At 44.2% G+C, this 15,659-nt stretch overlaps 2 protein-coding genes across 2 annotated transcripts; both read left to right on the forward strand.

The window, feature by feature from the left end:
• The first annotated feature begins 1,302 nt into the window (after positions 1 to 1,302).
• hmx3a (H6 family homeobox 3a) lies at positions 1,303 to 4,380 on the forward strand. Its single transcript, XM_037466582.2, has 2 exons — positions 1,303 to 2,010; positions 2,871 to 4,380. The coding sequence occupies exons 1-2, from the start codon at positions 1,722 to 1,724 to the stop codon at positions 3,491 to 3,493; spliced, it is 912 nt and encodes a 303-aa protein (XP_037322479.1). The 5' UTR covers positions 1,303 to 1,721; the 3' UTR covers positions 3,494 to 4,380.
• A 4,665-nt stretch (positions 4,381 to 9,045) lies between these two features.
• Positions 9,046 to 11,348, forward strand: hmx2 (H6 family homeobox 2). The gene is made up of 2 exons (XM_037465818.2): positions 9,046 to 9,593; positions 10,313 to 11,348. Exons 1-2 carry the CDS (start codon positions 9,323 to 9,325, stop codon positions 10,858 to 10,860), a joined length of 819 nt encoding a protein of 272 aa, XP_037321715.2. The 5' UTR covers positions 9,046 to 9,322; the 3' UTR covers positions 10,861 to 11,348.
• The last annotated feature ends 4,311 nt before the right edge of the window (positions 11,349 to 15,659 follow it).

Genomic DNA, 15,659 nt, shown 5'->3' on the forward strand with positions numbered 1-15,659 from the left:
GTCTGTAGGGAACCGATGGTGATGATGATGATGATTCATAACTGAAATGACTTCATCTCGCTTAGCTCACACATGCTCTAGAGGACAAATGTATTAGTCAGGTGTCGCACAAACTTTTCTTTAGTCAATTTAGAGGACAATGCATTAACTTGCGTGAATTTCTTGTATTTCTTATTACATGCCAACCTGCAACCCTCACCTAAAGTATTTACCTTGACACTTAGTAGTTATTCTTATGGGGACCTCCGATTTCCAGATTTAAGGTGAGTCCCCATCATGTGACAGTGTGTTGTGTATTTTTGTCCTCATAACGTGGTAAAGGTAAACACCTAACACACACTTGCATTTCCTCCCCTGGACCGACAGAGGACGCTGTCTCCCAGTCTTTCCGCAACACAAGCTTCCGACCAAAGGACTACTTTTTAACAAGTCAATTAATATCAATGAGCGAATATACATAGCACACTTACAAAGAGTGCAATCTGAGGGATAAATTAACCAAATCGATTAGGGGGGAAATAGATGACTGTGCGACCGGCAGACATTTTGGAAGTGGCCCTCGCTGAAAATCGATGAATTAGAAATATGAATCTAATCGCCCATCGGTGACACGTGGAGGAGCTGGTGCCTGATCTCAGGCCTGTTTCATACCGTCTCTGTGAAGCAGAAACAGGCGGGTTGTGTACTTTACTATACATACAACACTATCTGCAATGTTGTTATGGGCATGCAGATGGAGGATGGATGTTAGAAAGCTTACTTGTTTATCTCACAATTTCAGTTTAATTAAATGTAACAGCTTAAAGTCTATACGGGATGAATGCTATTATTATTATGTTATTTATTTAAATATGTTTTGATGAACATAAAAAACTATTATCTTAATTATATTGATAAATATCTGATTTAAAAAAAACAATCCTCAGAAAGACACCTGCAGCCTGAGTGAAAGTGGTTTATTAATTAAACCTGTATCAATAAATATATAAACCCTGGATTACAAATATAACCTTGTTCAGTCGATCAGGGTCTGGCTGTTAGTGGTGGGATGAGGCGCTTCTCCCAAACCTCCCTTTTTGGCGGTAACAGCCTTGTGTTGATTTGCTGCCTAATTGGACTGAATGAGACCAATATCAGGCGAGTGCTTACAGCCTGAAGCCAGAGCGCACAGAGGGAGGACGGTCTCTCTCTCTCTCTCTCTCTCTCTCTCTCCCTCTCTCTCTCTCTCTCTCTCTCACTTTCCCTCCCTCTCTCTCTCTCTCTCCTTCTCTCCCTCTCCTCCACCGTCTCTCCCTTAATCCCATTTGCCATTGTACATGCCCAATCGCCGATACTTTCCGCATTTAACTTGGATGACACTTTTATTTCATCATTAGCAACAGACTGACTGACACGGTGGACCCGGTTCGCGTTTTGACGAAAGAGCCCGGAATGACACATCTCCACGCTTATGCATCTTTTATTTAATTTTTTTTTTTTTTTTTAGCGCTCAAACCTTTTTAGTTGATTCCTTCTTTAGTCTAGAAGGACGCGTGTTTTGACGCGCTCTGCTTGTGTTAAATCAAGTCGACGCGTTAAATCAACGAGAAGAGTAAAACAGGAACTTATATACCGACTGTGTGTGTAAGCGAGCCTTGCTTCTTTTTTCTTCTTCTTCTTCTTCTTCTCTTTTAATTCCTGCTTCCGTGGTCCTCTGCGCGTTCAGACCACAAAACACAGCGATGCCAGAGACAACGCAAGAGACGTGCGCTTCGGCCAAGGACTCTCCTTTCTTCATTAAGAACCTGCTGAACTGTGATAGCAAACCATCCAAGCCTAAGCCCGTGCTGGCTGCAACCAAGGCGGCTTTGGAGGGAGGCTTTTCGTTTTCCCAGGTCGGGGAATTCAGCTTCCCACGCTTCGACCTGCCCGCGCAGAGATTCAGTCTACCGGCTCACTACCTGGAGCGCACCTCGGCGTGGTGGTACCCCTACGCCCTGAGCTCGTCCACCCACCTCCACAGAACCGAAGGTAAGACCGGCACACAGAACAAAAAAAAGAACATGTATCATATTAAATTGTTCAACTTTCTCTTCTTTATTCTACTCTTTATCATAAGAATTTAATTAATTCATTTTCCTAAATAAATATCGATAGACATGTCCGCACTATGTCCCCCCTCGGTGCGTTCAGTGACACATCATGTTCATTCATACGCCAGACACTGCACTTCCTCGTTAAATGGTGCGTTTTGGTGATGGGACGTAGGATGCCGCGTTTCGTCTTTACCACACCGGAGTGGAAAAACAATTTGACGGCGTGTCCTCCGTGGGGGCACTATTTTGTTATGCCACGGCTGCGGGGTAATAGATCAAAAAAAAAACATGACACGCCGTGCATAAAATGAAGCAGGCGTCTTCAAATCATCGGATGAGGGTGACGATGCGCAGCGTGCTTTTGATTTGTCTATTGGCGCTCACCGGGAACATCTCACCCCACGGGCTTTGGTCACTGACAGCGTGTTCTCATGGCTGTTCCTGTGATTTATTCACGGTGGATTTAAAACGCGTGTGTCATGAGAGAATTTTTTTTTTTAAGCGTTTAATTAGGACATTAATATTTTTGTTATAAACAAAACAAATGCATGCCTAATTATTTTGAATATTGCATTCCTTTAGTTTATTAAAGTGCTATTTGAAGTAGAATATATAAAGGTTTGAATATATTTGAACAAGGTGTTGTGAGTCATGTCCGAATATAAAAATGTTTTTCTAGTCCCAACCCTCCCAAAAAAGAAAAAGAAAACGGAGGCTGTTCCGTATCAACAGGCTGTAATAAAATCCCAGAGCCCCCGTGTTTATGACCCTCTCTTCCCTGTGTCCCCATTTCAGTTATTGAAAAACTAGCAGCCAGAGACGCGTCTCCAACCTCGGGCACGGACAGAGACTCGCCGGACCTGGTTCTCAAATCCGAGCCCGACGTAAAAGACGACGACGACGACGATGAACACAACAACAACAAAAGCGGCGACGAGATCATCCTGGAGGAAAGCGACACGGACGAAGCCAAAAAAGACGACCTGGAGGAATGGAAGAAGAGGGACGACGACAAGAAGCCGTGCCGCAAGAAGAAGACGCGCACGGTTTTCTCCCGCAGCCAGGTGTTCCAGCTGGAGTCCACCTTCGACATGAAGCGGTACCTAAGCAGCTCGGAGCGGGCCGGCCTGGCCGCGTCCCTCCACCTGACCGAGACCCAGGTGAAGATCTGGTTCCAGAACCGGAGGAACAAGTGGAAGAGGCAGCTGGCCGCGGAGCTGGAGGCGGCCAACCTGAGCCACGCCGCGGCTCAGAGGATAGTCCGGGTGCCCATCCTCTACCACGAGAACTCGGTCTCGGAGGGCGGAAGCGCCGGTGCCAACGTGCCCGTGAGCCAGCCGCTGCTCACCTTCCCGCATCCGGGCGTCTACTACTCGCATCCCATCGTCACGTCCGTGCCGATGCTCAGACCCGTTTGAAAAAAAAAAAAAGAAAAAGAAGAAGAAGGAAAAAAAAGCTTGGTGTAGATTTTCAAAGTCATCCAAAAAGTAAAAAGATTAAAAAAAAGACTTCATATTTTTGTACAAATGACTGAATGAAGGAGAAAAAAAAGGGAAAAAATCAAGACACACGGTCGGGCCTACATGGACCTTTTTTGGCAAATATATTGTGTCATTTTTCACTTGATCCTACAACTCAAAATCCCATGTTTTCTGTTGTTGTTATTATTATTGTTAACATTATCTCAGACATATGTATTTATCACCTCAGGAGTCCACCTGCTCACATGTGTGTCTTTCCTTTAGTTTTTACAGCACGAGTATTTCTGGACAGACAACTCCACAACCATTTTTTTTAAAACTTGTTTACAAAAATTGGCGACCTAAACGCGCGGGCTTATTTACCTTTACACAAATCATTACACGATGATGTGCAATCCGATGAAGGTGTGCCGTGACTGAATGCATCTAAACGGAAAACTAGGGTTTGACATCAGTGGGATAATGATGGGGTTTTGTTGTCATTTTCTTTTTTTTAAGCGCTTGACGGGGTACAATCAAAACACTTTCAAACTGTAAAATACCATGTTGCTTTATGTTGAGTTTTAGTGAGTCCCTTGTTTCCTCTGAATGGACAAAAGCACAAGCGTAAGCTCCCAATGCCGCTTAAACTACTGTGTGCTTTTGAACAGGAGCAGCAAAAAAAAAGTCGACTACACTAGTGTAAAAAATATGTAAATGTATATATTTAATGAGGAACTGGGGGAGAGCTGCCAATTCTCATTTGTACAGTGAAAAAAACCTTTTTGATATTGTATTGCTGAACCATGTTGTGAAATAAATGGAGAAATCCATACATTTTATAATGTTTGTTTGCATTTTGGATTTTGCATTGCACTATTTTTTAATTTAATCGAATTTTTTTGGGGGGTCAAAACAATTTTTGTGCCAAGGGATGAAAAAAAATATTTAAATAAGTTTGGAATGAATTTATCTTCTGATAATAGATACGTGTCGGTCCATCCATTCACACGCAGAAATATACAGACGATTAGGAAGATTCAGGTTTTCTTGATGTTCTAGTGTTTTGCTTTTTTTTTATATTTTAGGGGGAAAAGTAGGCTTGGTCCATTAGACCCATAATCGCCACGATCTTGCCAAAGTGATGGGTGATGTATTCAGAAGAGGACATCATTCTAAGTATGAGCTGTCTCTTAAAAATGGTTTCTCTATCTCTTGTGGTCTTGTGTGTGCGTGCACGCGCGTGCGTCTATTAGTATGAGATGGAAGGATGTCAGAATCCACGGATCAAATATATTTAGCTCACTATGTTTAAACTGCTAATTTAATCATCGTTAATTCATTTATAAATGAATTTGTTTCCAATGTAAATACATGTTTATAGATGAACGTCCTTCAACTTGATTTAACAACTTTATCAGGAAACGTCTCTCTTTACATGCGACCACAGGTGTCACTAACACTTGACACGCATGCTTTTATGCAAGTTAAATTAACTATAAAGTTAAATGTCTTAAAAAATAATACTGGTATGCAAACGATACGAATTATTTTTTCATGAATACTTAACCCATAACTTTTAACTTAACGATACCCCCCCCCCCCCCCAGTGAGTCCACTTGGAAATGAATAAAAGTGCACTAAAAATATTATATGATATGAAACTACGATTTTTTTTAACAGAATCCAGGTTACAAGTATCATTATTACTTATCATTATTGCATATATTTCGATAAATAAATACAGCACAAACACACACACACACACACACACACACAAGCAACGCTATTTAGTAAAAGTGCATTTAATAAATACATTGTCATCAGGTTGGAATGTTTTATTGAAATGTTCTAATCTCTCTCAGGTGAGAGTCCAGGTGGACACTCAAAAACACACGTTAATTTATTCTTGCGCAGGTATGGACAAACTATTCAGTGCCTCAGTTTTCCACAATGCATAAACATATCTGATTACACTTGAATGTCCTAAACATGAGAAATACTACAATTATTTTAAAAAGTCTTTAAAATATATGCCAAGTGTATTTCTCAGAACAACCTTTGCATCAAAGGTCATTTCCTGTTTTCATCACGTTATTGGAAATGAATCATTCCGCTATAAACTGATGATGACCTCATCAAGAGACAAAGGGTTCATTCAAATATCGTCAGATCACCCAAAGCATTGATGTACACACCTACCGCGCGCACTCAACACGGCCCCATTACCGCAAATTAATAGATTGCCCTGGCATTATTCCTCTGGCACATATCGATCCGTAAACGTCTGCATCATATACCGCGTCAAGTAAGAGCAACGTCCACGCGCCGCTGCGGCTCAGCTCATGACCTTGATTTGCGCGCATAAATTGAAAAATTACCACTCGATAATTTCCATTTGTGCGACATCTGCATGCAAAGGAGTGGAGGGAACAGGACACATTTGCAGCAGCGAGAGGAGGGGAGGGTGGAGGGGGGGGGGCGACTTTGCTCGTGTATTACATTAAAATGGAGCGTTTGAATGGGTCATTTTAAGGCCCAGTGCCAGTTTGAAAACAAACCGGTCACCTCGTGTGGAGCTTCTTCTGCAGCAGCTGGCATCTGCTCACGTGTGTGTGTGTGTGTGTGTGTGTGTGTGTGTGTGTGTGTGTGTGTGTGTGTGTGTGTGTCTGTGTGTGTGTTGGACTGTTAAAGTTAGTTGTAGCGGGAGGTAATGGCTGCATGCATAGATTATTAAACAAAGCATTTGCAGAACCGTTCCTGGCTGTGGTTCGTGAAGGGTTCCTTCCCCAAGACAGAATTCAAGCGTATTATACAGGGATTGCTATTGTACAAAAAACGTGATTCTCATGAATTCAGTTATTTTAAACATATTAAACAACAGGCATCCTCTAGAATGACGGTCCAAACGTGAATAATCGCATTCACCTCAAAAGCACCCCCCGCGTTGGTCCTATATGAATCATCAACACACAAACTAGTGAATTTCCGCAATTTGGCCAAAGCGGAAGTGATCGGAGGCGTCAGAGCTCGAGTGTTTGAACACATCTTTTGACACTTTTCGAAGAGGAACTCTTGTTTAAACCCATCCCATTTGCTTTGCTGATTGAATGCGAGCATCCGATTTTCATCAAAGTTCTATTAAGTGAAACATAGGTTGCGGGGCACCGTCTGATTGGAACAGTTTAAATTTTAATTGTGTTTTTAATTTGACATATAGTTGCTGTGAAGAATGACACCGAAACGCCAAGGGGCGGTCGATTTTCTTAATTTCTCCCCGAGGAATTGATGAGTCTATCAGGGCAGTAGATTGGAAAGCCATTAAAAGTCAACGGTTAGGTTGTTAATTGGAACTTGATGGATAGGAGCCCGTGGATAGGCTGTACTGATCCAATCTTCCTGACTTTGTGTTTTCCAATAAATTACCCAGTTCATTTCCACACTCAGATTACATAAATTGTACACCTCCAGGGCTCGGGTGCCCTGCTTGCGTTTACATCTCTCTCTCTCTCTCTCTTTCTCACACACACACACACACACACACACACACACACACACACACACACACACACACACACACACACACACACACGCATGTGCGCGTACAGACATGCGCAAACGCCTCCTGAAAAAAGAGCAGCCATAGCTTTCTTGAATGAAAATCGAAACGTAATCAACGTTTATACTTAGAAAATTTATTGATATCATTTTCTCTGGTAATTTCCTTATTCTAGAGTCGGACACGCCATATATCATAATACACACAAGTGTAAAGGGTCTTTGTTTAATATTTATCGAGGCTTGATTCCCAGATCAAAGCGCCTCATAACTTCATCTGTCTTTCTCAGACCTTTCTCTCCTACTAAAGATCGTGTTCGGTTATTGCAGAATAGGGCGCCCACACACCACCTATCATCGTGACAGAGCGCGAGCTGCAGGGCCGCTGCGCGCTGTTCGAGGCCTCGGTGAAGCGCGGAAACACGACCAGGGGGACGGACACCTCCTCACTGGTACACCGCTCCGGCCAAACGCAAGCTGCGGCGTACCAAGAGCAGCGCGTGCGTAACTCACTCCGTGCAGCACAGAGGCAGCCTCTTATGTGCACTAATCTACAACGAACTAATCTCACTTTGCAAAAGTCATCTTGGGGGGGGGGGGGGGGGGCGGCTCCGCTGACAGCGGTCTTTGTTTGAAAGGAGCGGCGTATAAAATAAACCCATTTAACCGTCATTGCAGATTTCACGCCTTATGTGTAACCACCATAAATCCAGCATCCGCCCTGACTGGCCTCATATACCCCCCCCCCCTCTACACCCCGACCCCCCCTTCGGGAAAGCCTCCCATGCGAAAGCGTTTTGTTAAGATCGTTTAGCAGCTGCTGGCCCCCGCTGCCAGTTGACGATATTTACGCGTGGATCCAGATGCTTCTGTCTGGCTGCTATGATGGCTCATGATGATGATGACGATGATGATGATGATGACGGCATGATCTGTTGTGAGCATCATAATCGCCCAGCGTCATTATCAGTGGCCTAAGCCGACGTCTTCTAAATTTTCCAGCCATGCCTTTAACGCCGAATGCCGGTTGTGTGGCTACTTGGAAGGGCGCTGACACGATGATTAAAGCTGACCATTTGTAATGTGTCTGGGGCTCCCTTACAAAGCAGTAAAAGAGGGATAATGTGCCCGAACAGCCAGCTCAAGCCCCGCAGCTGTCCAGCAGCCAGACACAACCAGAGAGAGAGAGAGAGAGAGAGAGAGAGAGAGACGGAGACATCGCACAAACAGAGCATCGCATGGGTGGTGGGAGGGCGGTGGTATAGTGGGAAGCGCGCCCCCCCCCCCCTCCTCGCCACGCACTCACACGCACGCACACACACACGCGTGCACTCGGCCCCCACCACCTCCAATCAATTAGTCAATCAATTAGCCGGCCTCTACTCCACTCGCGGCCATCACGACGCAGATTAGCACAGTAATGATCAAATTAATTCTTAATCGCTGATAATGGACGCGGAATGAGTTTATTATTTTCTGTAAAAATGAGTTGGGCCTTTGCATTGGTTAAATGTGCAGGCGTGTAACCGCAAACCCCGGTCAATTAAGCAGGCAGAAGATGATACAAAAAAAAGCAGAAGGTCATCCTCAGTTGACCGAGCCGTTTCCTGGTTGTACTAGATGAAACAAATAAGTCAAATTGTGTTTCGGCCTATTTAAGCAGGCCACAACAAGACGAAGAGAAAAAGTTGATTAAATAAAAGATAGTTTCACAAATCTTATTCAAATTTAATAGATATCACACATTACGATTTATGTGGCACGTAGTTACACATATATTTTAATTCGTAACCAGATTTGAATGAATTAAAACAAATATTGCTGGTCACCACCCCCCCCCCCCCCCCCACACCCCCGTCTCAAGACCTTGACAGGAGTTTAAAACGTGCGGGCTTCTGTCGAAGGCTGCGATTGGCCCAGGAGGAGCTTACCTACATGCAAATGAACCCACGCAACCTTCCCTGCCTCTGATCCAGAGCGTGAGGAGGAGGACCAGGAATACACTCATGTTCCCCGAGCTCTAGAAAAAACACCATCAACTCCTTCAATGTTAAAACTCCACAATTAAACCGACTCGGGAGGAGGAAAAGGCAACTGAAGAACACGAAAAAGCCGCCTTTTCGCAATTTTTACGCAATCCACGCGATTGCAACCGTGCAGAAAATCAATAACGGAATACAAGGGGACAGACAAGATTCAGGCGCTACTTCATACTGTTATGAGGCGAGAATGAGTAGCGCAGAAGACAGCGGGAGCAAGTGTTCGTCGGGCCCGATTTCCAGCTTTACCATCCAGTCCATTTTGGGCACGCCGCCCGATGCGCCGCGCTCCGTCAGCAAGGAGCTCGCTAAGGTGGCGCCGCCGCCGCCGCGGAGGCGCTCGCTGTCGGTGTCCTCCTCCGAGGAGTGCAGCGGCGGGGAGGACTCGGCAGACTGCTTCTGCTCCGACACGGGTCACAGCGAGCCCTGCACCCAGCACCGAGCCCATAACTTCTGTATAGGTGAGCAGCTTCGGCGGTTGTAAATATATATGAAGATAGAAAAAAAAGGGGAATAAACTCGAATAAGGGGTGGCCATCACATTACATATAAATGCTATTGGAAACATCTGCATTTATTTTGGGGTGTTATTTGTGCTACGTCAGAGGGCAGCAGGCCTCATTATTGCCTCGTTTTATTTATTCCATTTCTTAATTAACCAGGCCTCCAGTGTTCTGTGCATATATTTTTGTTTGCACTGTTTGCAACTCACTTCACTGGCCGCGTCTGTGCGGCTCATCCACTTCCACCTGTTCGTTGGAGACCGGCATCGCAGCGGCGGAGGAGTGAAAGGTCGAATAATTAGCCCTGCGTCTTTCCTCTCATTTCACATTTAATTGAGCCCGCTAATTGACGAAACGTGTTTCTAAAATGGCTGCACTACACGGCGTCAATTGGGCGTGAAATAGAGCGGGATTTTATTAATAGCTCGCCGCGCGTACAGCGCGCGTACTCGTGCGCTGGATTGTTTGTTTAAAAAGTCACCCGCTTTTCAGCAGTCAATTTAGGAAGTCAGAGTTCACACTTTAGGAACTCTCAAACTGAGTAGGGATGAGACGAAAAAAAAGCACCCCCCCCCACACACACACACACGCAACCCCCTCGTCGCCTGTTTAATAAAAAGCGTACATATCCGACGGCTGTGATATTCACCATCTCCTTCTTCCCGCATCGCGTTTAGCGCCCCGCAAAGGACTCCTCTCCGGGAATGACGGGCTCGCGCGGCGGCCGCACCTGCCCCAGCCCCTGCTGCAGGATTACAAGGAGGAGCAGGAGAGGCCGTGCCATCAGATGTCCCCCCTGTCGGAGGAGAGACACTCGGACGGCGCGGACAAGCAGGGCAACTCGGCCAAGAAGAAGACGCGCACGGTTTTCTCCCGCAGCCAGGTGTACCAGCTGGAGTCCACCTTCGACATGAAGCGGTACCTGAGCAGCTCGGAGCGGGCCTGCTTGGCCTCCAGCCTGCAGCTGACTGAGACTCAGGTCAAGACGTGGTTTCAGAACCGCAGGAACAAATGGAAACGGCAGCTTTCGGCCGAACTGGAGGCGGCCAACATGGCCCACGCCTCCGCGCAGACACTAGTGGGGATGCCGCTGGTCTTCAGAGACAACTCCTTACTGCGTGTTCCGGTTCCCCGGTCCATCGCCTTTCCGACGCCCCTTTATTACCCGGGGAGCAACCTGTCAGCGCTACCTTTGTACAACCTGTATAACAAGATTGAGTACTGATGGACTGTGCTGTATGCTCACCACATGCAGTCCACGTACACGCGTTACAAAACGATACAACATCCTTTTAAGTGTCTCCACATAACCCCCCTGTATATTAATTGTATCACTTTATTCGTCGAGGAAATTGTTATTATGCAGCAACTGTACGTCTCACATGAAAGCAGCCAAGCTTAATTGTTTAAAATACACCATGTGTATAATTAATTACAGTCATTTTTGTATTTTTATTTTCTCTTTCCTCCTTGAACTTACACAATAATGGGGTTTAACAGTCATATCCCATTCGAGAAAAAAAAATGGATTCCAGAAAAAAATGCTTTTACAGTGTTTATATTCTTAATCGGTCTGTCACATATTGCAAAGCAGCAGTGCCATTTATTTCACCCGACAGGAAAAGCATTATTATTCCATTTAAGGGAAAATATCATTGTTTCTATTGTAATTTAGAACTTCAATAATAACCTTCTCATTCAATAAATTTTCTATTTCAGTGAAAGTTGGCCTGGCTTGGTTTTATTTTATACTGTTGCAACAGTTGTAACACAGAAGACTTTGGTTCAATTCTACTAGACAGCTCTTGTGCCAAATGCCCATTAACCTGTGTGAAAATAAATCTCTGATACATGCGTGATATAATTATGAAGGAATTAAAGGAGAATGTTTGTTGTAGATTTGCAGGGTTTTGTTAGTCTAAATAACTGCTTTGGTCATAGATGAATTGAGGGGGAAAAAAGGCACAGGCATTAATGCACTTTTATGACCTTACAGTAATATTTCGGTTGACTCTGTAGTTTGGCCTTTTACTTCCTATGAAATTCTTGATATAGGTGCATTGTATATGGGCAGCAATGTGATGTGAACAACTTCTTCTGTAAGGCTCATACTATTGTTTGTATATTTCTTTGATTCTTGAGTAAATATAACCTACAAACCGTAGACACAATAAAGCTGAGTCCAGAATTGCCGGAACACGAGGCAAAGAATTTGAAGCCATACTTTCAGATTAATTCAAAATCTATAAAAAAAGGTCCTTTGTGGTTCTCTAACATCAGGCCTTGAAAGGGGAACCATAATAAAGAGCCACGTTGTCAAAGTGAATCAAAGCTGTTCCCTTTTTTCCTGTCTGCAAAGTGAACGATCAGTTACACAACGAATACCAAACACATGATTGAGTCTTGTTAACGCGGAAGCTAGTTTAGATTTTCAAGAAGTCCAGCACATATTGCTGAAGTTCAATTTTCGGTCTCCTAACAATTGCAAGCAAATATGGAAATATTAACAAACCGAGCTGAAGGGAATCCCTCGTACTCACTCACGCCCGAGAACACAACTGCTTGATGATTAGCAAAATAACTCAATCATTTGCCAGCTTTTCTTGGGTGTCCCTTTGTGTACAAGGGACCACCACCAACACCGCCACCGCCACCGCCACCCAGCAGACCCCTTCTACCCATCCCGCCCGTCTCTCACCGTGTGCTATTAGCTAGCAGAATCATGACTAGCCGGGCTCTGCTGCCCCGCAGATTATGCCTGACCCAATTTCTGCAAACGCCGCCCTGTGTTTCTGGGAAAATGGATAGCGTTAGACAACAGCAGTGATTTATGGGTAACTCCAGCACCAGCAAAGAGGTGAGGCGCAGGGGGGATGAATTTGTGACGGATAGGAGAGGGAGGGAAAAGAGAGAGAGAGAGAGGGATGGGGCACTGTAACGCTTATGAAAAGGAGCAATAGCTTTGGTTGAATGAAGCTGTTTATTAGTTTCCAAGTGGTCATTATGTCATCAGGTGTGACGGCAACGCGCCACTCTTTTGGATGGATGTTTGCACCCTTGTGGGGAAATCTGCATGACCTGTCACCGCTGGTTGTTTGATTTACAAGACAAGGAGACAGCGAGAGAGAGAGAGAGAGAGAGAGAGAGAGAGAGAGGGGGAGATGTGTGGAGATGCGACGACGAGCAAAGGAGAGAATAGGTGAAAGAGAGGAACGGTGGGGGATGAGAAAGGGGTCCCAGGTAACTATGTATCACTGCAATGTCAGGTGTGAATTACAAATTTTAATAGCGGTGCAATGAAAATGATTTGGAGTGGTTTAAACTGCAAAGAGACAGCGACTGGCATGGTGATGAAGATTTGTTGAGATGATGTGTTGTGCCTCAGGATTCATCAAACCTGCCTGCTAAGGTGAAAAGCAAGTGTAATTCACTCTGTGGTATAATTTATGATGGGAGTAATGGAAATGGTGGGCTACACACAGTGTGGATACGGAGAGGCAAAGACAGAGAGCAAATTGATTCTCTCCTTCAGAGCATATTTACAGGATCACAATGAATTATACTAAAACCTCTGGATATCATCTTTTACATCTTGAGATAAAATTATCAAAACTAACGTAATAGAGAACCCATTAAATTTAAACAGGCTGCAACAACATTACTTACGTTTCTATTCATAATGTTCTCTTCTAATGTTAGAAGGACACCCTTTTTCCTCTCTTCATTTATTTGGAGGATGGCTTTTTTTCCCGACTACCTAACATATTTAAAGCCATTTGATTTAAGACGAGGACGCGTGTGGCTTCATATTGGAGTGGAAGGTTATGAAGTATAACACCGAGAGCAGATGCCGAGCCCCGCGTCTGCCTCAAGACGAGAGTTTTAAAAGCGATCGCAATGCATTAAGCCAGACAACTCTCAAGACCTGTTTGCTCCCTAAATGAATTTGAGAGAAACATAACAAGGTTTTTGAGGCAGGCCCTGTCATCCGCTGGCTTTAACCAGCCTCTGTGTTTATAGGTTAATGGTTAAAAAGGAGAGCTTGGACCAGAAGTGATTTTTCATGATTCTGTTTTATATCAACTGGAAATGAAGGAGCTGAAGGGAAATTGTGTTTGTCCCCCCCCCCCCCTCCAGCCCATAGCCCCTTCTCCCTAACAAGAGAAGCATATGTTGCTCAACTCGGTAAAGCCGGTACATAGATAAAGTATATTAAGTTAAATGTGATAAAATCATGGATTGGAAATGATTTGGTTGCTAAAGACGCATAATGAACGTTGGATAAAGTACGTTTTCTAACAAAAATTGGCATCAACAGTCACACGCCATTTCATTCTTTAATTCTATTCGCTTCACACTTTTCATATTTTAAGAACTCAAGGTCGAATACAATTTGAACTCTCCAAGAACAATGTTTAACCAAAAATCAGTATTAGGGATTTTAATGGCCAAATTTGGCCCAATTGTTAAATTACCGACCATTTCTTAAAGTGCCTGTTTTGAAGTGCCATTCCAATATGCATCGAACTATTACAGGCCACAGTACGTGGCGAGAACTCGGCTATTACGGCAGAGATAAGTCCATTAACATTACCGCTGACGCAATAATGGATGGGAGATACAATTCTCGGCTCTCCATTTTGTATTTGTAAGGATAATAGGCGAATTATCTTGAAGTCCTTATACTGCACACTCAAGAGTCAGACCCCACTGCGGACAGCGAGCTCTGCAACAGTTGTTTTCACATCCTCCCCCCCCCCCTCCCTCCGTCCCTCCCTCCCTCAGCCCGTCCCTCTGCTTCAAGACCCTCTCAGAGAGAGCCAGGGAAGATAAAGCACGTCATTATTCTATTAAAGACCTACAATTTTTGTAATGGGACTTGCAGCGGTCGGCAGAAGTGCAGGCAGCTTCTTCAATATCCTGGACATTATTTGCTCGTTTAGTTAAATGATGTTTCTAATTCCCTCATAATTACTCGTAATGAGGCCGTCTCCCTCGTTTTGATGCGGCAACATCTTAATACAGCCTGGCATTCTTTTTAGGGATAATTACCTCTCATGAGGCCCGGGCAGCGAGGCTGGGGTTTGTTGTGCGCTGCACACGTGGCAAATTGGCTTGTTTCCTGCCATCTTGTCTTCCTGCAAATTGGTAAATTAAGTTTCTCGGCTGGAGCATTAGAACTGTTAAGTTTGCTTTCTTGGCTCCTTCAAATGATTGGCTTCACTGACAGGGGCTGGATATTCTGTGTTTTGTCTGGTTCACTTTGTAGATTGTTTATTTACAGGGTACACAGCAAATGCTAATCGAGCTGAATGTGGAAACAATAAGAATAAAATGTCAAAAGAGCAGTTTCTAAACACATATTTGCGAAATATATTCCAGATCACGTAGCTTCAAAGAGCAACTCCGTGATCTTAAAATACCAATTTCTTATATATTAGGGTTCATATAAAGATACGATTTTAAATTAAGAGAGTAAAAACTATAATCTAGTGTCATTTACAGACCAAGGAACTGGACGCTTAAATCCACAGTACATTTGATCCATTTATTTACAACAGTGCTATAAAACACCAGCAGTTCCACTGAGTGTCAACCAGTTCTTACAATTTATTTCAGAGAGGAGGCTAATTTAAGTAAGCATACGTAAGATCAACAAATAATGATATAATATTTATTAAATTGGAAGATTTAAAAAATACAGATGTAACATGTACTCGGTGTTGAAATGGATTTCCCCGTTCCTGTTTCCCTGCGACCAGCAGACCTGTCAGTGTTTTTCCTGAAATGATCCAGCTGCCGTAGTCAAACCGCAGCCGTTGCATGGTTAGCTGAGGGTTTTTTATTTCTAAGTGCTGATGTGTCGCAGACAGTTTGGCTCTACAAGGGCCTGTTATACGCCGATTAAAGAGAGGGAAGGAGTGCTCCCGCAGGACGGGCTCGTACATTTACCCTGACCACAAAAAGGTCTAACGTTTACGCCCCGGTGCTGACATGACCTTCAGACACGGTCCCTCTGCTGCC

Source organism: Pungitius pungitius, chromosome 13 (assembly GCF_949316345.1).
Source record: "Pungitius pungitius chromosome 13, fPunPun2.1, whole genome shotgun sequence".
NCBI classification, from domain to species: domain Eukaryota; kingdom Metazoa; phylum Chordata; class Actinopteri; order Perciformes; family Gasterosteidae; genus Pungitius; species Pungitius pungitius.

Coding starts and splice junctions, on each gene's coding strand:
- hmx3a (XM_037466582.2), top strand. CDS start 1,722: ATGCCAGAGACAACGCAAGAGACGTGCGCTTCGGCCAAGGACTCTCCT. Junction 2,011..2,870: donor CCACCTCCACAGAACCGAAG/GTAAGACCGGCA, acceptor TCCCCATTTCAG/TTATTGAAAAACTAGCAGCC.
- hmx2 (XM_037465818.2), top strand. CDS start 9,323: ATGAGTAGCGCAGAAGACAGCGGGAGCAAGTGTTCGTCGGGCCCGATT. Junction 9,594..10,312: donor AGCCCATAACTTCTGTATAG/GTGAGCAGCTTC, acceptor CATCGCGTTTAG/CGCCCCGCAAAGGACTCCTC.